At 36.9% G+C, this 22,014-nt stretch overlaps 2 protein-coding genes across 20 annotated transcripts in view; one reads left to right on the forward strand and one right to left on the reverse strand.

The window, feature by feature from the left end:
• The window catches only part of LOC129269120 (hydrocephalus-inducing protein homolog), a 96,285-nt gene extending 92,031 nt beyond the window's left edge, over positions 1–4,254 (forward strand). For 18 of the 19 annotated variants that reach the window (XM_064095348.1, XM_064095350.1, XM_064095346.1 and 15 more), the window contains 3 exons: positions 184–414; positions 1,416–1,640; positions 2,060–4,254. In XM_064095348.1, coding sequence (XP_063951418.1) covers positions 184–414; positions 1,416–1,640; positions 2,060–2,542 — 939 coding nt within the window. In that variant the 3' untranslated portion in view covers positions 2,543–4,254. The remainder of the gene's footprint in view (positions 1–183; positions 415–1,415; positions 1,641–2,059) is intronic. The other variant, XM_064095352.1, reaches the window with a different exon arrangement.
• Positions 3,885–21,972, reverse strand: LOC129253842 (negative elongation factor D-like). The gene is made up of 15 exons (XM_054892270.2): positions 21,809–21,972; positions 16,289–16,437; positions 15,440–15,549; positions 14,802–14,911; positions 13,995–14,102; positions 13,353–13,505; positions 12,669–12,799; positions 11,842–11,962; positions 10,884–11,063; positions 10,067–10,206; positions 9,448–9,562; positions 7,985–8,080; positions 7,323–7,463; positions 6,573–6,702; positions 3,885–6,102 (listed from the first exon to the last, which is right to left on the reverse strand). The coding sequence occupies exons 1-15, from the start codon at positions 21,854–21,856 to the stop codon at positions 6,071–6,073; spliced, it is 1,764 nt and encodes a 587-aa protein (XP_054748245.2). The 5' UTR covers positions 21,857–21,972; the 3' UTR covers positions 3,885–6,070.
• Between the last annotated feature and the right edge of the window lie 42 nt (positions 21,973–22,014).

Raw genomic sequence — 22,014 nt, forward strand, 5'->3', positions numbered from 1 at the left:
TTATAAAACATGCAGATAATATGGGAAGCTGACTGTTTCTAAACAGATCATGAGTGCTGCAAGTACCTTTGGTAAATGTTCGTATCTTTGTACCAAGCCAGTAAACTCTCAATCTCATCTGGTGTTTCATGAAGATTTTTGTCAGTGAATTTTTAGCATTATTATTCCTTTTCCCTACAACAGATCTTATTCCGTAACGAGCAGACCAATGAGTTCCAGTTCTACTACATCACCTTCAAGAGTACGCCACCAGGTATCATTGACATGGTGGAGATGAGCACACCGGTCCGTCTGAGTACCTCTCATACCATTACCCTTGAGAACCCCCTGTCATTGCCTGTCACCTTCCAGACTAACTGTGCTATCAATGATATCATGGTCCCGCCTCAGCTTATTGTGCCTCCACAATCAGAGGTAAGGCTTGCTCTCAATATTTTAAGATATTCATGTGGTTCCTTGACATTTGCTGCGGCGACAATTGCCCGCTCGAACCCGCTCTAAATTCCACACACTAATCCCTACCCTCAACCTAACATTTAACCCTTTTGCAACCATAACCTTAACCCTACATCTTAGATGAAATTGAGCCTAGAGCAATTCAATTCAATTTAATTTTATTTTCCACATATTGAGTATATTGTCACAGGAGCAAATGTCTTGTCACCATTGATTTCTTCTTTTTAAGACTTGAATAATCCATCAAAAGTTGATTAATAGTTTTAGCCATGCTTGAAACAAAAGAGAAATATGCCTCATCCAGGGCTATTGACAAAGTTTACAAGAAAGATGCACATGCCAGGGGTTTAAACTCAGATGAGTTTTCCTTGAAAAGATGTTTAACATAATTTTAGGTCTTTGGTTTTATGTTTTAAATACTGCCTAGATATCTCTCACTTATGGGTCATATCAAAATCAGTCTTGAATTCTCTGGTCTAAATCTGTTTTTTGGTGGTGATTTTTTACCTGATTGCTAAGAAAGCATGAATGCTTGTAAGCAAGCAACCAGAGGACCGACGGCTTAAGGTCCTCTCCGAAGGACCTGGTACTGAGGATAAATGCCTTACCAAAGGGCACTAGCGCACCAAATGGGAATCGAACCCGGGTCACCGGAATACGAATCCCCTGCTCTACCGACTGAGCTATCGTGCCTCCTTAACATTATTTTAACATTATGGGAAGCTAAAAGGGCTAAGAATTTGAAGAATCTGTTTCTTTTGTGAGCTGTGTTATATTGTGATAATCATCCTCAGACATATTTCAAGTTTGAGTGGTAAATTTCTGATAAATTGAACATCGTCTATTTGATATCGTGCCAGATTTGGGTACCTAAATTAAAGCAAAGATTTCAATCACAGCCTGTTTCAAAATTTGGGTCATTATACTCATCCACTGTCTCATGTTACATATTTCATCAGGGTGTCTTGAACTTTGAGTATCTTCCTCTCAAGACCGGTGAGGTCTCTGGCAAGATGACCTTAGCCAGCAACGAGCTAGGACAGTATGCGTATGACCTTCAGCTGACCGCTACAGCAGCAGGGCCAGAGAAGGCCGTCTTCTTCAGGGCATCACTGGGTGGGAACCATACACAGACTACAAAGTTTACAAACTTTGCCAAAGTGAAGACTGAATATTCTTGCAAGGTTAGTGATCCTGTCAATGAAATCTTCATAGATGATAAAGTGTGTCAATTGTTAATTTATTTTCTTTTTTTAATATAAGTTTCATGGTAAAACTGTATACAAGAATTAAGGGCAATCCATTATTTGTGGAAAGGTGACATTTTCAAACTAAATGAATTATTCCATACCCAAAATACTCTGATAATACGGTACTTTAGGGTTAGCATTTTATGTTGTCTTTATTTCGTAGATGATGAGTGAAGCCAATGTTAAGTATGGGGAATATTCTCTTTTTATGGTTGTCATGCTACAAGGTTACAAGAAAGTGATATCTTGTGCAAAGCCCTATTTTAGAAAATTGAGGTTTTTGTAGCAAAAGTTAGAGCCCTGATTGACTGTCAAATTTTATAAGAATTTCCCATGCCTTTTTCTCAATACAGATTGACAACAATGACTTTCACTGTGATAAGAACATCACTGCTGCTCCAGGATCCGGTGGTGGTAGTGAGGTCAGCTTTGACATCAACTTTGAACCTTCACGTCTGGGCGAGACTCGCGGCACCCTCACCCTCCACTCCCCCCTGGGTGGGGAGTACACCTTCCCTCTGTTTGGCACCTGCATCGCCCCCAAGCCCCAGGGGCCATACACCATCAAGGCTGGCTCCACCACCTCCATTCCCTTCAGGAATATCTTCTCCCACACCACAGCGTTCATCTTCCAGGTGGACAACCCTTCCTTCTCCTGCAAGACAGGAGACCAGGTGCGGGGCAAGAAGACCCACAACATCATCATCGGCTACGAGGGCAACAATGACGGTACCAAAGCACCCAAGATGGGCAAGCTGGTGGTGACCTGTGCCAGGTCTGCAGGAGGTGCTGCCAACGTATCCTGGACATACTATCTCAAAGGCATCACACCTTGAAGAACTAGCATAGATGTAACAAGGATGCTATTTTTCAAGAAAATGCCCCTGTTTAGCTCTTGTAATATACTTGAAACTGTTTATAGTTTGCATAGTATTCTATATATCAATTATCAGGAATTTTGATCAGTTCTAAACCTGTTACAAGGTTTAGAACAAGCACACCTACAGGAGATCACTAGTGGATCAATCTCAGATGAGAATGGTAGTCTCCAATTGTTTCTCATTGCCAGCATATGCAACTTGCTTGAAACCAGTGGCGATGCCAGGAATTTGAAATACCAGTTCACACCCAGAAACAATTTCTGGTTCTGTCCCTTGCTATCATCACACTTCAAGATGATGTGTCTCACCACCTGCCCACCACATGCCCTTTTACCATTGTATTCCTCTTCTTCATCTGCAATCAGTTATCTCTGATTATTTTTCTTCCGAGGGTATTCAAATTAACCAAATTTTAGCACCAAATACATTCTTTCCATTCAGAACACCTTGAAAATAATCTTTTGTGAAAGTGTTTGTTTATAATTGTAGCTATAAACTAATTTGTATATATATATATTTTTCCTGTTGAAAAACATGAATTTCTATGTCAAATTGATAAATTATTTGAAGTGATATTTATCTAAACTATAAAAGTAATGGATATTTTGTGAATATTGAAGTGAAGGTACGTTATAATGCTCATGAAAATAATATGAAAATTCTATTAAAGGACAAGTCCACCCCAACAAAAAGTTGATCTGAATAAAAAGAGAAAAATCCAACAAGCATAACACTGAAAATTTCATCAAAATCGGATGTAAAATAAGAAAGTTATGACATTTTAAAGTTTCGCTTAATTTCACAAAACAGTTATATGCACATCCTGACTGATATGCAAATGAGGAGACTATGACGTCATCCACTCACTATTTCTTTTGTATTTTATTATATGAAATATGAAATCTTCTAATTTTCTCCTCATTGTCAAGTGATACAACAATTAATTCCTCCCTGAACATGTGGAATTAGTATTGTTTAATACTATATGGTTCAGGCAAGTTGGTCCTTAATTGTCAAATCTATAAAAAATGATATATTGTATAATTCAAACAATAAAATACAAAAGAAATAGTGAGTGATGGACATCATTAACTGACTCACCTAGTTGTGCATATCACTGTTTTGTGAAAAATAAGCGAAACTTTAAAATGTCATAACTTTCTTATTTTACATCCGATTTTGATGAAATTTTCAGCACTATGCAAGTTTGATTTTTCTCTATTTATTCAAGTCAGCATTTTCCTGGGGTGTACTTGACCTTTTTAAGGTTGAATAGAAGACAAGGAATGCAGATAAATGTATTTTATTCATTTATTGTAAACTGTACATATATACATATTTTACAAACATTACATTTGATTTGAATGAGGCCTTTATTGTCACAAAAATAGGACTCAGAACATGCATTTATACTTGTTTACAAGTAACTCACATCACAATATATATTCTATTTGCACTCAATGAGAAAGAGGATTTCCTTTATTCTAATGCAATTAAAAATTAATTTAGAACACTTAAAGTGCATAAAATTGTTTTCACCCTTTCATTGTACTATATAAATAGCTATTTTGTCTACTTAATTGTTTTATGGAAATGAATTCCGTCCTATATTTCATTATTGGAATGTGTGAGAATTTTGTTCTTGAAATAAAATTTGATAATACACAAAACAAGCAGAGTTCATTTTACTTTATTTTGTGATCGTTAAAAAAAGTTGAAGATGCTCATGGAACATGATAACTAAGAGAGCAGGGTGAATGGCCTACATTTTTTACCAGGCTAGTTTTGAATCTGTGGTATGAAACTATGGTTTCTTTACATTATAAATGACATTAAATTAAGATTGCGGAAGATTTTTTAGTTAACTGTGAAAAACTGACTGCATGCTTTTTTTGGCGGCATTGAAACGAGCCCACTTAGAATTAACAAATCCACTGTTCAAAATTAATGAAATACATACAGTGAAATTGGACCAAAGCATATTGTAATTCATATGATCTGCATAAACCATGGTTTTGATTCACATTAATTCAAAACTACCCATAAATTTGGTACAATACATACATGTATCTCCTCATTGAAACTTACAAAATTGCTCTAGTATTCAAAACGACACCTTCCTGTTATTACTTCCAATAAATAAAACATAAATGTGCAGGTTCTACATCGTTTTACGTGGGATGTTTTTGTCTACTAGTACAATTTGTGTTTCATAATACATGCATACAAGTTGTGCCTGTATTGTGACGTCAGGATTGTCTTACCATATTAGACTACACCCAGGTCTAACATCACTTAAAGGGTGTTGCAAGAAAATATTAGCAAGCAATTGGAAATTTCTGTTGCAAATTTACAATTGATATATTAATTTTAACTATAATAATAATAATATAGGGTATTTATATTGCGCACATATCCACCTTGTTAGGTGCTCAAGGCGCTCCTATATAACCTGGCTAAGCTAGGCATTTACAGCGCACACAGCTTCTTGAGGAATTACTTCCTACCGGTACACATTTACTTCACCTGGGTTGAGTGCAGCACATTGTGGATCAGTTTCTTGCTGAAGGAAATTACGCCATGGCTGGGATTCGAACCCACGACCCTCTGTTTCAAAGTCCGGAGACTAATCCACCGGGCCACAACGTTCCACAAATCAATTATAGCAAATCAATTTGAACTTCAAGCAAATCAGCAGTTGAATGCAAGTTTACAATTAATTACAAGACTTGTTATTGATTTTGGACCAAAATTGACCTGCCATTGATGGCACGTTTCTTGCAAACGCCCCATTAGTTTTGGATTCAATGGACTAAAACAATGATTAGAAAAAAAGGAAAATTGATTAGACAAAAGGGAAATTAGACCATTCACTACTTGCCATAACGTTTCATATCAAAATCTAAATAAACCATCGTTGGCACATTCATAAAGGGTTTATTTCTTATATAAAGGCCAGGATAATGTCAGAATTTCTTGCATTTTGGATTACATCAACTATAAAGTCAGATCCATCTTTTGAGTACCGTTGTCCATTCTATCATAGAACGTTGCTCTTATTAAAATCTTCCAATGGAATGTCCCTGGGAGCTAGGTAACATCCAATGAAACAGTAACCCAAGAGTCTGTGATGACAGTGGTCACCACATATTTGACTCTGGCTCCAACTTCCCAATAAACACCTGGCGCAACGTTCTCTCGTTAGGAACCACTGTGATGCTACTACAGAAGACTATGTATGACATCAGCCACACTCTTACATATTGTCCAATTCCAAGCCATATCTTTGAATGAATGTTAACAGGAAATAGGATCTGTCAAACTCCAGAATGTTCCCCTTTCTTCAGCAATATCAATGTGGACTTTGGTAACCTGTGTAGATTTCCTCCTCATGATAGACTGAAGTTCTTGGACATTCTTTGATCTTGATTAAAGTTTGACCATTCTAGATCATCGAAGGGTCATACTTCCCACGTGTTTGACTCACATCATGATGAAATGTGTCTTGCAATGTACTGCAAAAGCAACAAAAGATATGGTTAGACAAATACATGTAAAAGAAATATTACTACGGTAGAAAGAGAAACCTGCTTTATACTGCAATTACCTGTATAGAAAGGACCACCCATCTATTAAGACCACAATTTCAGTCTCCTTTAAATCATATTCCCTTAAGGAAACATGTATTGCAGGAACCTGTCTATAAAGACTAACCTGCTCATTATGACCACGTCTCTTGTCTCTCTTAAATAATCAACAACTGCAAGATTTCATGAAAAATATTTTTTATAGTGATTTCATTTTTTGGGTGTGTTACCTATTTAAAGAGTGTTATGATCACCTTCAATTTAACTGATTCAAAAATTATGAAACATGCTGCACTGGTAATGGTATTTTTTTTCTTGGTACATTTCTCTCTTTCCAATCATACTCCATGTGTGAATGGTGGCAAACATGTTTTCATATTTTTTTCTATTCTACTGACCTATGAAGTCTGAAACGGGGTCTTTTCCATCTTCATTTCGTAATGAATCGGTGATGTCGCTGTTCTCGATAACTGGCAGGAAGAGCTGGACAAAATCCGATGTGTATGGAGGGGCTATCATGTCCAAGACCTAAACAGGTTGGAAAGAAATGAATAAAATACCACGCTTGATCAATGGTTCACAATAGAACTGACGATGAGTCATACTGTCACTGGAATTAGACACCTGCCCATGTGTATGCATCAATGTTGATACTAAATAATTATGTACTACATTCATGCTTCCCGTTATTACTAAACTTGTGCTACCTCCCGAAAGAAATTGATTGATAATTCCATACCTAATCATGAAGTTGAAGTGTTAAAATAACACAAAAATATAAACATTGCCTTTAGCACCATGTCTCAGTGTAATCATGGTTATCGCATTTAAAAAAGAAAAGCATAAGTTATTGAAAAACAAACTTAATGCCCATGAGCATGCAAAGGGACGAGATTGCGCACGTCAAACGATCAACTTTATATATTGATGACACATCATAATTGTTAGTATGGAGAATAGAGTAAATAAGATTTACTTTACATACAGTCACATCTTGCTACAATAACAAATTTACAAAAACAATTAAAAGCTACTGAAAACCTTCACTCTGATTGGCTGAGAGCAAACTTGTTAGAGAAATTGTGGATTTATTATTATAACTGGTCTTTATGAGACGGGACTCGGGTTTCACTGTATTGCTTGTTTACCTCTGTAACAAAATGTCTGATGAGTGATATATCAGTGTCTTGTTTCTCCACACACTTGGCTATATGCTTGATGACAGGTACGACATAGCCTCTGCTAAGTAGGTGTACCATCCGATCTAAGATTGTCTTCTTGAGTTCCATCTGTAAAATCAAAACAAAAATTTATACTTATATATTTTTTAGGTTCTAAATAAACATAGCACAAAGAGCAAATTGAGTCACTGAATAATGAAATACTTTTGAAATCACAATGTACCACATGCAATACCTTTCTCTTAATTGTAGTGGTTAAATGGTTTCCCCATTGGAACATGTATCCTAGGGACCTGTTTATAATAATAATAATAACTAGCATTTAGTACGCTCTCCATAGTTAACTATATCACAGCGTTTACAAACGATTTAAAACAAAAGTACATAATAATTACAATACAAATACACGCAAAAGAAATTAATCGGAAAAGAGGTATGTTTTTAAAAAGTTTCTAAGCAGTACCACCTGCTCATTAAGACCATATTCTTCAGTAGTTTTGACACTTTCACTACTATCAACTTTATAAATTGTTACTTCATTAATGCTGGTTGGAACTAGAAGAGCAGTTAATTACATCCAGCACCTGTATAATGATACAAAGAAGATGAGCACTGAAATGACTACTCACCTGAATCATGACATCTAGTTCAGGGTAGGGTGCTGCAAACTGTCGTATAAGAACCTCAAGAACCTTGGAATGTAGTAACTGATGACAATTCACAACCTAGAATACAAATGTTCAAAAATTCTTTGTCACTTAGAAGATTACCACACCTTCGTCATAAGGCCTCGTTCAGACATGGTAATATAATCGTCTCACTTAATGTTATTAACTATACCACATTAAACACTAATTGTCTTAAGTTGAACAATAAAATTCATAGGTCATAAAGTTGTAGTTTAATTATGGATAGCCAATAGTGGCATAAATCTCTAACAATAGAATTTTAATGTATCAGTTAATTTTTCTCTAAAACCATTCTTAAATGTTTCGGAAGAATAGAGAAGATAGCTATCTTCACCATTCACGAGTTAGGAAAGAGCACAGTAAACATAAGAAACAAACAAAGTAAGAAAATTTTTGACATTTTTGGCTTTCCATAATTTTAGCACAGAGTTAGACCATGGTCACCCGTACTGTAATTGAGAAAATTGCCCACTTTTCGAGGGTCAGATTAATTTTTTCTAATAGAAAACATTTATCTTATTATCATTCACTTATAAATCGCCGACATATGCAAATAAATTCTAAAATTACTCTTCATTTTTGCCTGACATTGTTACAAATCAAAATAGCAAAAAATAGATGTAAAACTGAATTCTGTTTCATTTTCTCAGTCTCTAATCTGGATATTATGATTCCACTTTTTCTTCAACAGGCCATCCCTGTCATTTACTGATTTCTAGAAAATAGCCACACCTGTATGTACACTAGGCCACTGATCAGAGTTGCAATTGTGCCTCCATTCATTCATGTTCTTGTCAGAAATTCATAAAGGTAGTGAGCTGATTTTGAAAGAAGTAATCCCAATCTTAAATGCACCACCAAATTTGAGCCTAATCTGATAATCCTTTCATATAGGTTAAGATGTACAATGTATGGACTATTTAATTCCCTGAGCTCTGGCCACACAAAGAGAACTAATGCAGAATGCTCCCATGTTTTGTTTTCTCAATGGGGGTTATTGATTTCCAATGGTCTTTGTTTGGAGGAGGTTATTATGGAACAATAAAGCATTAAATTGAACTACAATGGCTCCACTCAATCTAGGTGAGGTAAATGGATACCAACAGAAAGTTATTCCTCAAAAAGCTGTGAGCAACGGAATCAGAAACAGAGCTTAGCCCGAGTAATATAGTAGCACCTTGAGCACCTAAGAAGGTGAATATGTGCCCTATACAAATACCCTTTATTATTATTATTATTATTATTATTAAAGTGAACTATATTGATATACCATTGATAAGTTGAGAATGTCTCCTTGTGAAATAGAGGTAAAATACAAAAATAACTTGAAAATTTATAGGTGGTGTGGGGGTAACCGGTCAGAATCAATTCATTTAAATTAATTTCAATCATTGGCTACGTACCTCATCAAGAAGAAGTAGATGTATAGGGGTGTGATCTGTTAGCCTCTGGAAGTATGTTGGATCTTGAACAACACAGTCTACCCAGTACACCACACCCATTGCTATTACAGGGTATCTATTGAAGGAAAAAACAAATTCATTTCAATTAATAAAATTTAATTCCATTTAGTCAGTCCAGTCAAGTTGACTTCAATTAATTTTGTTCCATTCGACTCAACTCTATTCAATCTTGATGGAATTAAATGCTGTATTTACTTTAAACACAATATAACCCCCAAAAAATGCAATTATATCATTACAAATTGAAATGCACACATTCAAGAAATGAGAGGTTTTCATCACCCTTTCTTGCCTGAGCACATAACAATTACACAAGTTATCTCTATTTTCCTCCCTTCATCCTCCTCCTCTGCTTTGTTTTATTATTTTTCATCTATTTCTCTTGTTCACTAATCACTAATTTCTCTCTGCATACCAAATATACATGTACTTATTTCATGTAGAGACCTCCAACCAATATCTAAATTCTCTCTCATTCTTTTACATTCCATCCATCTCTAATCTCTCTTCCAGCACCCTCCTATTTTTCATTTCCACTCATATTTCCTCACTACCATACCTGATACACTGATAGACTGTAGTGAGTTCCATACTAAGTTCTGATTCCCCTTTCTTGCCTGAGCTGCAGATAGCATGTATCTTCTCTATGGCTACATTGGTGGCCTTCAGCTCGTCCTTTGTTACTGATGTTCTCTTACCCTGTTTGTGAGAGTAGTAGAATGGAAGGCTGAATAATAGCATTAAAATTGCCAAAAAAATAAAGAAGATATAGTCCTGTCCTGTGTTTGAGGCAGGGATGTAGTAGAGGTAGACCTTGAGGCTATTATGTCAGCTTTGGCCTTGGGCCAAATCATCTGTACAAAATCCATTGACGAAAGTTTTCTACAGTGGCCTTGTGATACGGAAGTACCGGCCATGATTACATCGCTGGTTTAAGGGTAGTTATAAATATTATACACTATAAACATTTAATGTTCGCAACATCATCACCAAGTCAGTTTATACTTTGTTTCTTGTTGCAAGTTAATTAATTTTTTTAAATAAATGTCATTCATCTAAATGAACCATTGTTTTGCTTTCTTATCAAAATCATCTTCATTAATTTCATCCTTATTCTTCCCCTCATGATCACAAATGATAATCTCAGGAAACCATCAGCCCCTGAATCACAAGACCAATCATTGCCATTTATCATCTCCATCAGTCAACCAAACCACCACCATCCACAACATGACCATCACCAACAACCATTATCAACATCATCATACCAACAAACAGCATTGCCACCACCGTCATTATCATCACCACCACCACCACCATCACCACCATCATCACCATCACCACCACCATCATTGTCATCATCATCATCTACTAACCAGTCTCCATGTTTCATGAGCACAGGTAGCATGGGCTAGAAGGTAAGTGTACTTTGGTCTGTGATCCGGGTTAATGGTAGCACCAGGTTTGAAGAGTGCCTCGATGAAAAGGGTGAAGAACTGAGGAACCCTTATTAACTCCACAGGAGGGGGGTCCGGATCACTGTACATCTTATAAAGCTAGTAAGAAGAATGAGATATAATTTTAAAAAAAATCACTAACATCAATTATCTTTGATAATTAAATTCAGTCATATCCGGTTATATATAGCCTACTAAAATGAGATAATATGCTTTCTTTTGGAAGCAAAGCCACAGAAAGATAGTGCAATCATATCACCAAGGATATGATAGTTTTTTCATCCACTGAAACCATGAACTGATTATTTGTTTTACATGTATATTAAACTTCAGAAATGATCTTATTACAGAGAGAAAAAAAAAGAATTCTCTAATAAAATTCTCTAACATGAAGTCCAATGTTTTCTGTTGCAAGCATTAGTTTGCTTTAATTGCAAACGCAGTGAAATGCATTTATACCAAAGATAGTATACAGTGCCAATGTGAATGCAGTTGGAAAACACTCCGTCCATCAGAAAGGATGCAAATGCTTGTCCTATAAAAAGGAAAGTCACAACCTATGCACATCCAAACCAATACACTATTGGTCAAAGAGAAGGGTGTTAACCCGGTATATTGTAGCCTCTGGTCCCCCGAAAAACTCAAAACAGTACGATAATGCACCAAACGGTGGTCTTAACTAGAACAGTGCAATGCATTTTCTTTAAGCACATCACCCAGATAATGATAACTCTCATTGTGACTCTATAGATCAAATCTGTTTCCCTGAGAGATCAGCTAGAAGCAGAATACCACCCTGAGTTTGGTAGACATGATCAACTATCCACTAATAGGACAACAACATTCTGAACATGTGGAATACAACATACATACATACCACTGTCATGTCGGCAGGGTTGAGGGCCTTGCGAGAGATCATGGAGACCAGTGCTTGGCAGGCCCGAGGGTAGGCAGTGGCACTACTGACCGCAAGACTGATCTGAGTTACCCCTTCACCCCTATCAGCAAAAAAACAAACAAAAAAAACATATTGGAAATTAAAGGGAAACAAATCTTTACACAATCAATCTGATATAGCCCAATTAAATCTACCAATATTTTTTGGTCATGTGCTTCCTCAGACAATGACTGTCATGTTTGGCCAGAGATGGGTTTGAGGCACAAGAAGTTTAACACAGCAGAGGTTGATTTCCTTCCAATTTTCTTTAATGCCCCTTAGATTGGCGTTGGAGATTTTCATGCTGTATTGTGATTCTTCCCATTTGTGATGTAATAAAGAAAGTGAACTTAACTTGCCTTGCCCTAAAGAGACTGGGAAAGTACATTGCTGAACTGGCATTGGCCCATTGTCTTTCATGGTAGGTCCATATTCTTTCTTTAAGTCGTATTAACCTAACCCTAACCCATATATCAATTAAATTCTTTTTTACTTTCTAATGAAAATAAAACTAAAAATCATAGTCAGCTGAATGAACACTACATATACAACAGTCCAGTGCTACTCTTCACCAAAAACTTTTCTAGAACTCAAGAAAGTAAACAAAGAATAGAGAAGAAATGACACCTCATTTAGTATGACTATGCAACATTTATTCCTAAGGAGGCTGCATTAACAAACATATCGATGAAGGTGTAATTTGTATGACGGAATGAACTGAATTCCCTTCTCACAAACTCATTTGATGATCCTCATACTGAACATACCTCTGATGTCCAACAGCCTGAACTTCTTGACATAATCTCCTGATAATCGATTCCCCTCCATCTTGCCTGGCAAGGAGCTGCATCATCACCTCAGCGTAAAGGAATGTGTGCTGACCATGACAAACCATCTTCTACAGGGGAAAAAGGTGTAACATTGGATCCAGCCAGATTACATAAATACTTTTGAGAGACCGACTATTATGGTATTGTGTTTAACGTGGCTAGATCTGTCACTGAAATGATGGGTGTTTCACAAAGCTCTTCACAAAATTACAAATGCTTTTAGGAATTCTTGAGATACAGATTAAAGGCATAAGTTAAAGTCTCAGTTGCAAGGTCTCAAGGTCAACTGTGTCTGTGATATGTTAACATAATGAAGTCCAGAAAAAATAGACCCCCAAATCACTATTTAGCGCCTAAAAAAAGTGAAATACAGGAAATCAATTACAGAGATCTTGAAAGTGTCTGCATAAGTTTGATTTTTGTGTTCTTCCTGGGTGGTTTTTCATTCATTATGGACAATATTAAATACAACTATGAATCAAATTTCAGTCTTTTTTTCTTTAAATGATACCTTTTTAATGTTAAACTATGCCTTTAATAATGATAATCATTGTTTATTAATCATGTTTATTATTAAAATTCCACTTCTATTGATGTATTATTCTTGAATTAATGACTTACACTGAATTCAGGTAGATGTTTAACTATGGCCTCCTCTCCTCCTTCTAAGAGTTTATTGATGGATGTCTGGAGGACCTTGGAGAAGACCCCAATCTCATGGCAAGCCGTGGTAACAACCCCTATCTCACCCTGGAAACCAGCGTCAGATATAAGCTGCAAAGACATGTGATGAATGGTTTAACCAGGGAAGTGTTTCACGAGGCATCATACAAGTGATTTTCACTGACGAATTGGCTCTAAGCCAATCAGATGCAAGGATTTCAGTAGCTTGTAACAGTTTGCAGTGAAAACCACTGACTATTTGTTTCATGAAATGCTCTCCAGATGATTGCCAACGTATAAAAACCTCCAGGAGCCCATTGCAGTACTAAGAGTTGCGTTTAAACACAACTAAAATTTTTTAAAAAGAAGTGCAAGTCCTATGCAGGTTTCATTGTTTCGAAATCATGTTGCATTTGATCGCAACCCTTTCTGCAAAGGGCCCCAGTTCATCTACACATATCATCTGAAGAGCATTTCAAGGAATAACTTAGTTATTCTTAGTTTGAATTTTACCAAACCTTAACAAATATGTTGCTTTTCATTTCTTTTTTTTTTTAACCAAAATTATGTCAGGGTGAACTTCCCCTTTAAACAACTGACCTTGATAGTAAAGTTCAACATGAGGCAGTCTGGGTATGATTCAGCGAGCTGATAAAAGAGCGCCCTCCATGTTCTGTGCTGAATCATCGCTTCTAACCATGCTGGTGTCTGATAGAGAAAAAAAATAGTGATTTAAATTCCATTATCTATAAATATAATTGTAAATTCTTGGTTGCACATCTGACAAGTCATCTATGAATAACAATATTCATAACGATACACATAGCACCCAATTTTATAAACACAATCCACATCGCTGAAAAAAAAGGTGGGAAGATTTTCCTGCTTATGCCTTCTAGTCAAGCATTATTTGCCGTCTATGTTGCAGTAAATCTTTAGAATGCAACATCACTACTTTAATAGTTTAATACTCATATATGCACAAACTAGACTGTAAGCTAACAAAAAAATTATTTACAGTTACCCCCTCCCCCCCCCCAAAAAAAAAAAAAGACCAGTAAGCTAGAAAGTATGTTAAAAAAAATGAACAATAATTCAATAGTTCAGCACAAATGATTTCTAGAACTTTGAATGTAAAATGACACTTCCCATTTGCTCCCCAACATTATTACTCGTCTTATTTACTTAGAAGGCAAACGTTTAGGGCAAGGATTGTGAAAGGATTTTCGGGTTCATAGTAATTGGGTGGATTAGGGTTATGTTTGAGGTTGGGTTTCAATAAGATTTTCTGCTGGAGCAATTATCACCAAATATCAATTTGTCAACAATTATCATGGAATTTGTAGAAATTTTCAATACAAATATGATAACTTAAATGCCTATCAATCAGCCAGAAATCATACTCACCCCGCCTTCCTCACTGAAGATGGTATCAGCTTTCTTTGGATCAAAATGTTTGACAATCAGCACTTTAAGGTGATCTTCCACCATTTGTTGAACTTCAGTAGGGTTTACACCTAAAATACAACAGTGTAAATAAATTCACAATACATCAACCAACCATCACAAAATAAGTTGGGGTAAAAAGGGACAGTGAGCTCTCCTACCTCTACAAATTTTCATATAAATTAGACATGTCATGTGTCCAACTGTCCACAGGACATAGAAATCCTTGTTTATTGCAAGGGGCTGTGATCTTTGACCATTGATCTATGGAATCTGAAATTGAACTTGACATGTACTTGAGTATGGATTACCAATGTACCTTTACACCAAGAATTATGAAAATCTTTTCCAATAATTTAAGTTATTGAGCAGGTTTTTTTTTTTTTCTTCTTTTTTTTTTTCTCTCTTTTTTTTTTTTTTGGGGGGGGGGGGGGCAGACAGACAGAATGATGGAAATGCCACCTTCCTACTTGATCAGCAGGGATTTCATTCACCAGCTTAATCTGATTGGCCATGCCAAAAACAGTTGGATAAAAGTCAACAATATCCATCAACACTGGTACATTCACCAACAAATACATCCCTGATACGTCACATACCTGTGAATATAAGCCACTCTGCAAGGAGATTAACAGTCTGTGCTACAGCAGTGTAGTTCTCTGACAACAAAACAACAACCTGTTCTGGGCCTCCTCCTGCTTTAAAATACCTACAGATATCAATAGAGAGGAGCAACCACAGAAACACTAATGGTGAGCTTGACTAAGATAATACTAGGTTTATTAGAAAATACTTGTCTTGATCTGCTACAGAAAAATTGGCCCGTGCTTAATTGCTTTCCGTCTCAATTTTGGTAACTCTCTTGGTTCAATCCTCCCCAGAATAAGTTATTCAAACTCCACAAACTTCAAACTGCTGGCTCACATGTTTCTCTACCCACCAGGTGCACTCATATTACTCCTTTTTGCAATTCTTACACTGTAAAACAATGTATCACTTTAAAGATTTTGTCGTTAACTTTCCATTGTGTGCATGGGTCTTGCCCCAGTACCTCATTTCATTAATTAAGAGCTATACCCCTTCAAGATCAAAGTTCCTCCACTTCCAGTTCTCTCGTTACCCCCAAAGATTCCCAAACCGTGGGGGAAAGATCATTTGTCTACTCATCAGTTATGAAGCAGCCTTCCTAAAAAAAAACCTATTTGAAAAAACCTATTTTGCTGCACTCAACCCAGGTGAGGTGAATGGGTACCGGTAGGAAGAAATTCCTTGAATGCTTGAGCGCCTAGGCAGCTCAGCTAAAGCCGGGGTAATAATAATAGCAGGGCCTGCTGCTAGAACAGTTTTCGAAACTGAAGTGGCTACCCTGGGTAAATATACCTATATTATTATTATTATTATAACCTATTTGAACAAGAAAATAGAATCTTAATATCTATACTATTTACCTCTTGAGATCTTTGAAGACACCAGGTTCCATAATGTAATCTGTACTAGCAAAGGCTTCCAGACATTCTTTCTGGATGTCTTCATTCTCTTTGTATCTATCAGGGTCCTCATCTTCTTCTTCCTCTTCATCCTCATCCACTGGGGCTTCCTGCACAAGAGGAATAATAATACACATTCATTGATTAAACCCATACAGGTCTACAGCTTCTGTCTGATTTTTATTTACTCTGTCTATAGAGTCAGTTTCCAATACAACTATTCATTATATAACTTGGCTCTTAAGTAAATTGAATTCTTTAAATCATTTTTTCTAACTTAGAAATAGAGATTGTTGGAGGACAATTTTCTTGCAATTTTACTTTCCACAAAAATATGCCAAAATTCAAGTTTTTTAGCGTTCTTGTCTGGTGAATACAAGTTTAAATGAAAATTAAATTGCAACTGTAGCCATGGGGAAATGAATTGGTTACAAAAGTAATATTTTAATGAATTCGTGGAATATTTTCCCTAACTCTTAGAATATTTCTGGTATTTTCTGAGCCATCCAATATAATATAAATATTTATGCTGTTCGACCTGCAACCGATCGCATGCGATGTTTTGAAATCGGCCGTGAATAATACGTGTGAGGAATTAGATACTGGCCCAAAATCACCAATTTTGAGGATAACCAGAGGATGGACACGGAGTGAAATACGGGTGTAGAGTAAGAAATTAAGCTATTTTTCTTTCTCGTTATATTTTTTTTCTATAATTTTCACAATAAATAACTTTTTATCCCACCTTTGCCTCTAGTGGTATCCGAAAGAGTTCACGGTCCCGAAGTTCGGGTAGGTGGAGTGTAGTGTAGCGGTAGTGAAGTGGAGCCTGCACGAACTTCGCCCGAGGTAAATGGCCATATGTTTATGTATTAAGTTTGGATAAAACAGGGAAGTGAAGTTGCGCGACAGCCGAAATCACTGTTTTTTCTTCTTTTAAGTTTATTTTTCCCCGTTTTGGTGCATTTGAGGCCAAACGGAATAATAATCTTTATTTTGGTACAGTTCTTTTTACATAACATATTTTTATGAAATAAAGTCTTAAAGACAAAATTTGATGAGCCCTGTGACTGTCGGGGGGATTTTGCATTAACCCCCCTACCTCGGGCAAAGTTCGTGCAGGCTCCACTCCACTACCGCTACACTACGCTCCACCTACCCGAACTTCGGGACCGTGAACTCTTTCGGATACCACTAGAGGCAAAGGTGGGATAAAAAAAAAAAAAAAAAAAAAAAAAAAAAGCTTAATTTCTTACTATTCACCCTTATTTCACTGTGTCCATCCTCCAGTTATCCTCAAAATTGGTGATTTTGGGCCAGTATCAAATTCCTCACACATATTATTCACGGCCTATTTCAAAACATTGTATGCGCGTATCGAGTGGACCTTGATCCTAAGTAATAGCAACACTGATGTGTGTTGCTGCCCTCTACGTTCGTTGCATGCAATGTTTTGAAATGGGCCTTGATTCGATCTATTCCTCATGAAAAATTACCCTTTTTCACCGTCTACTTTTGTTTTGATAAGGATTTTTGTTGTCATCCACACACAAAACAAATGGGCTTCTGACCTTAGTGAGACAAAATTTTGGGAGGAAAAAATTACGCTTTTGTTGGTGTTGTATTTGTTCTTTTGCAAAGCAAGTCTCCAATAGTGGAGATTGTCTCCCATATTGGACTTGGAGAGTCTCCCATATTGGCTGTGCGCCTCTACTGTTCATTGGGGAGTAAGCCTACGAGGCTACGTTAGTAGATGACTTTTGCTCCAGGCTACCCATAACCTTGTTCATAAAAAATCATAGAATGAGTGCTAACCCCCTATGTAGCCAGGCGGCTTCTTGAGAGTAAAAATCATTTACTAACGAAGGCTTACTCTAAACGAAGCCAGGGAGTCCTTCCTATTCATCTGCGTGTACCGCAAAAAACCCTGAAACTTTCGCCCCCGAGATGTACTTTCCTTCTAGTTCTAAAAGATCTAGCTCTAAATCATTCTATGCTCTCGTTGTTATTTTTAAACAAGAATTCATCCAAAAAAATGAAAAAATATTGTGAAAAGACGGAAGAGACTTGCCCGATGTTTACGCCGCCATCTTGTTTCTTATTGTACTTCCCCAACGTTACGGACGCGAGCGTCAAGTCTCTTCCGTCTTTTCACAATATTTTTTCATTTTTTGGATAAATTCTTGTTTAAAAATAACAACAAGAGCGTAGAAATGTCGGAAATGAAGTTTTATCCCATGTACATGATTTAGAGCTAAATCTTTTAGAAGGAAAGTAGAAATCTCGGGGGCGAAAGTTTCAGGGTTTTTTGCGGTACACGCAGATGAATAGGAAGGACTCCCTGGCTTCGTTTAGAGTAAGCCTACGACAATGATTTTTACTCTCAAGAAGCCGCCTGGCTACCCTTATGGCACTCCTAGTACCAATGAGGTCCAACATTACATGTATGGACCTCATAGGCGACATCAGTAGTATTTTTGGTTAGAAATCTCTGAGAACAGGATATTTATATGTTATATCACAAGTACAAGCTATATTCCTTTCTCTTATTTAAATTATAATTTTATAGTGTAAATGCATCGTTAGCAACAAAAAAAAATGAAAGAAATGAAGGGGAACTTACATTTTCACGGCTTTTTCCTGATTTTCTGGGCAGCTGCTCTTCTCTTCTGACTCGCGATCGAAGCTGATATGAAGATCACGTGATTCGCGTTCTCGTCAGCTGATCGGTTGGTTATTCTTTTCGTCAGACGTTAATAATATATATTTTATAATGCTAGCATTCATCGCTAATTTAGGTGAAAGAGATTGAAGTTAAACAGCGCCAGGTCGGAATCATAATTATTTTGGAAGAGTGTATTTATAATTATACACTCGATCTCATACCTGACGTAGACGGCGCTATTCAACAAATGCACAATCTTCAATATAAAAAATAAAACAGAAAGAACGCCTTGAACACAGGCCAAAATGCCTAACGATTTCTCCGCGGCATTAACAACTATCGTAAAGGGCGCTCCATTTATCAATAAAGATGGATGCTAAGCTGTCTATGGCGACAAAATTTGCCGCAAATATTTACGAAGAATTGTGAGAAATGGTCTGAAAATGCAACAAAAGAACCGGTGAGTACCGATTAAACATTATCAATTTATTTAATAGAACATATTTAATGACTACAATGTAACAATTTCTAGATAATATTGCTTAGTTCTAAGCTAGGGCGGCCCAAATGCGCGTGAGTGGAGTCCCAGTTTATTAGCACGGGTAAGTATTGGGGTGTCGCCTAGAGTGCCCTTATGGTGGCTGCACGATAGCAACACTCCTAGTAGACCAAAAGCTTCAGTCTCTGTATTTTGGTTGTTCCGCTGAACTACGTTGGCTCCACTCACCATACATAGACTGAAGGGGGTGGGGCCCCGTACCTACAGCCAACGTATAGTGAACTAGCGTTTTATAGATCGCGATTTAAAACTGTTTTTTAAGCAAAATTGAAAGTTTCATGGTTTCCATTATCAGGGAAGTATAAATAAATTAAGTAATTGCATACCTTGGGCCGGAGTTATTGAAAAAAATCCTCTGGATGATTGAGAAATCTGTCATCTAAGACATTTTCACCTGACCTGACGGTTTTTCTTGCAAGTTGCCATCTTGAATGACGTCATTATCGTTATTAACTTAATGTCTCGAATCGATATATCGCGATTATAACTAGTACTAGTACTAGTATAACTAGTATCGTTTATCTTCGGTTTCGATCGCATATGGAGCAGATCGTATAATATCGAAAGCAATATCGATATCACATTCGTGATTGTTGACGTTCGTTTGTAAATATTTTATAGTTTGGCTGCCATTTTGACCATTTTTATCGTGTTCAACCCAATTAAACATCGGTAAAGTATATTTTTCATGCCTTTTTCATCTATATCGTTTAAAGTATTTAAATGTTAGAATATCATCAATTAAAAGTTTGTTGTTTATACATCCTTAGATTGTAAATTCGATGTGTAAAATTACATCAAACTTTGGACTGTGAATTGACAAAAGGGAGGGAATGAGAACACATGCGAGCCCACACGTACACCCTACCGTCGGTAAATGGGGATTACAGTAAAATGTCAGAAATTGTTGAATAAATCCCCAGAAACGACGGTTATTCCTGTCTACACTCCTAGTACCAATGAGGTCCAAACATTAACATGTATGGACCTCATAGGCGACAATGCGTTAAAAACAGGTTAGAACTTCTAAACGTACTGTTTCCTGCACCCAAGTATATTACTCCCAAAATATGAGTTTTGTCCTCGTTTGTTTATCATTTATTAAAAGATTGCCCATTAAATATATTCCTATTCCTAATTTGAATTTAATAAAATAAAGGGAAACTTACATTTGAGTCATTTTTCGATCTTTTTTTGGCAGTCAGTCCGGTCAATGTCGAGTGCGATCAAAGCGGTATGAAGCTGATTTTCAGATCACGTGATACATGTGGTCATCACCTGATCAATCGACTATCCTTTTTTAAAGACCGCAACAATTATAAATTTTATTATAAAATATATATAGAATGAATAATTGCATGATATTATATATATTTCTACAATAAAAAATATTTTGTGATATGAATTTAATATTTGACGTAAAAATCGCTATTTAACAAAATATTTATTAAAAATAAAAAATCAAACAAAATAAAAACGCCTTGGACACAGTGCAAAAAACCTAACAATTTGGCCGCGTTCTTAACAACTATCGTAAGGGGCGCTCTATTTATAAATAAAGTTGCATATGTAGTTGTCTACCGCGACAGGAACAGCCGCAGAATTGAAGCCAGAAGCGTGGGAAATTGCCAGAAAATTCAAGAAAAGAACCGGTGAGTACCGATTTAACAGTACTAATTTATTAAGTAACATTTATTGAATCATTACAAGATTTATTTTTTAGTAAAACAAAGCTTAGTTCTAAGCTAGGGCGGCCCAAATGCGCGTGAGTGGAGTCCCAGTTTATTAGCACGGGTAAGTATTGGGGTGTCGCCTAGAGTGGATAGCAAGCCGTTTGTGTATAATAAGGAGAAATTAAAAAAAATAATTTTAAAAGTGTCAGAAAACTCCTCGAAACAGAGGGCTGCCAGCTGTCTAAGTTCAGCACTGCCACTGGTAATCCGACCTTACCTCGGGCGAAGTTCATGCAGGCTCCGCTCCACTACGCTCGTAGCGTAGTGGTCAGTGGTAGTGAAGTGGAGCCTGCACGAACTTCGCCCGAGGACGAGGTATCGTAACCCTCAGCACTGGCACTGCTACCGCGTTTACCGAACAGCGGCATAGCCATAGGCATAGCCATAGCCAGGCAGAACGGGCGCAGGCACGGGCAAAGTCCGCGGGCCCGGCGCGCCCGCCGGCTGGTATGGAGACGGAGTGCAGTTGGCGCCCAACCCAGACAAATGAGACAATGCTAAAAAGAATTACTAAGCATACGTACAGCCTGGTCATAGTTCCAGTCAACATCTCCATATTCGTCTTCATCCATTTTCAATTCAAGAGATGAAGTTAGAACTGATAAAATAGTCTCCTATAGAGTCCTAATGCAAGACATCGACAACGTAGAAAAGTATGGCCATGGGCGCTGCCATCTTTGTTGTGCTTAAGGACCAATCAAATCGTCTGTAAATTCCCACTTGACAAAGA

Source organism: Lytechinus pictus, chromosome 2 (assembly GCF_037042905.1).
Source record: "Lytechinus pictus isolate F3 Inbred chromosome 2, Lp3.0, whole genome shotgun sequence".
Taxonomy (NCBI): domain Eukaryota; kingdom Metazoa; phylum Echinodermata; class Echinoidea; order Temnopleuroida; family Toxopneustidae; genus Lytechinus; species Lytechinus pictus.

What these genes read in the sequence shown, in the direction of transcription:
- LOC129253842 (XM_054892270.2), bottom strand. Translation starts at nt 21,856, where the DNA reads ATGGATGAAGACGAATATGGAGATGTTGACTGGAACTATGACCAGGCT. An exon ending in ACTGGAACTATGACCAGGCT is followed by an intron (nt 16,438 to 21,808) that starts GTACGTATGCTT and finishes CCTCTTGTGCAG; the next exon opens with GAAGCCCCAGTGGATGAGGA. An exon ending in ATCTACTTCTTCTTGATGAG is followed by an intron (nt 8,081 to 9,447) that starts GTACGTAGCCAA and finishes TTTGTATTCTAG; the next exon opens with GTTGTGAATTGTCATCAGTT.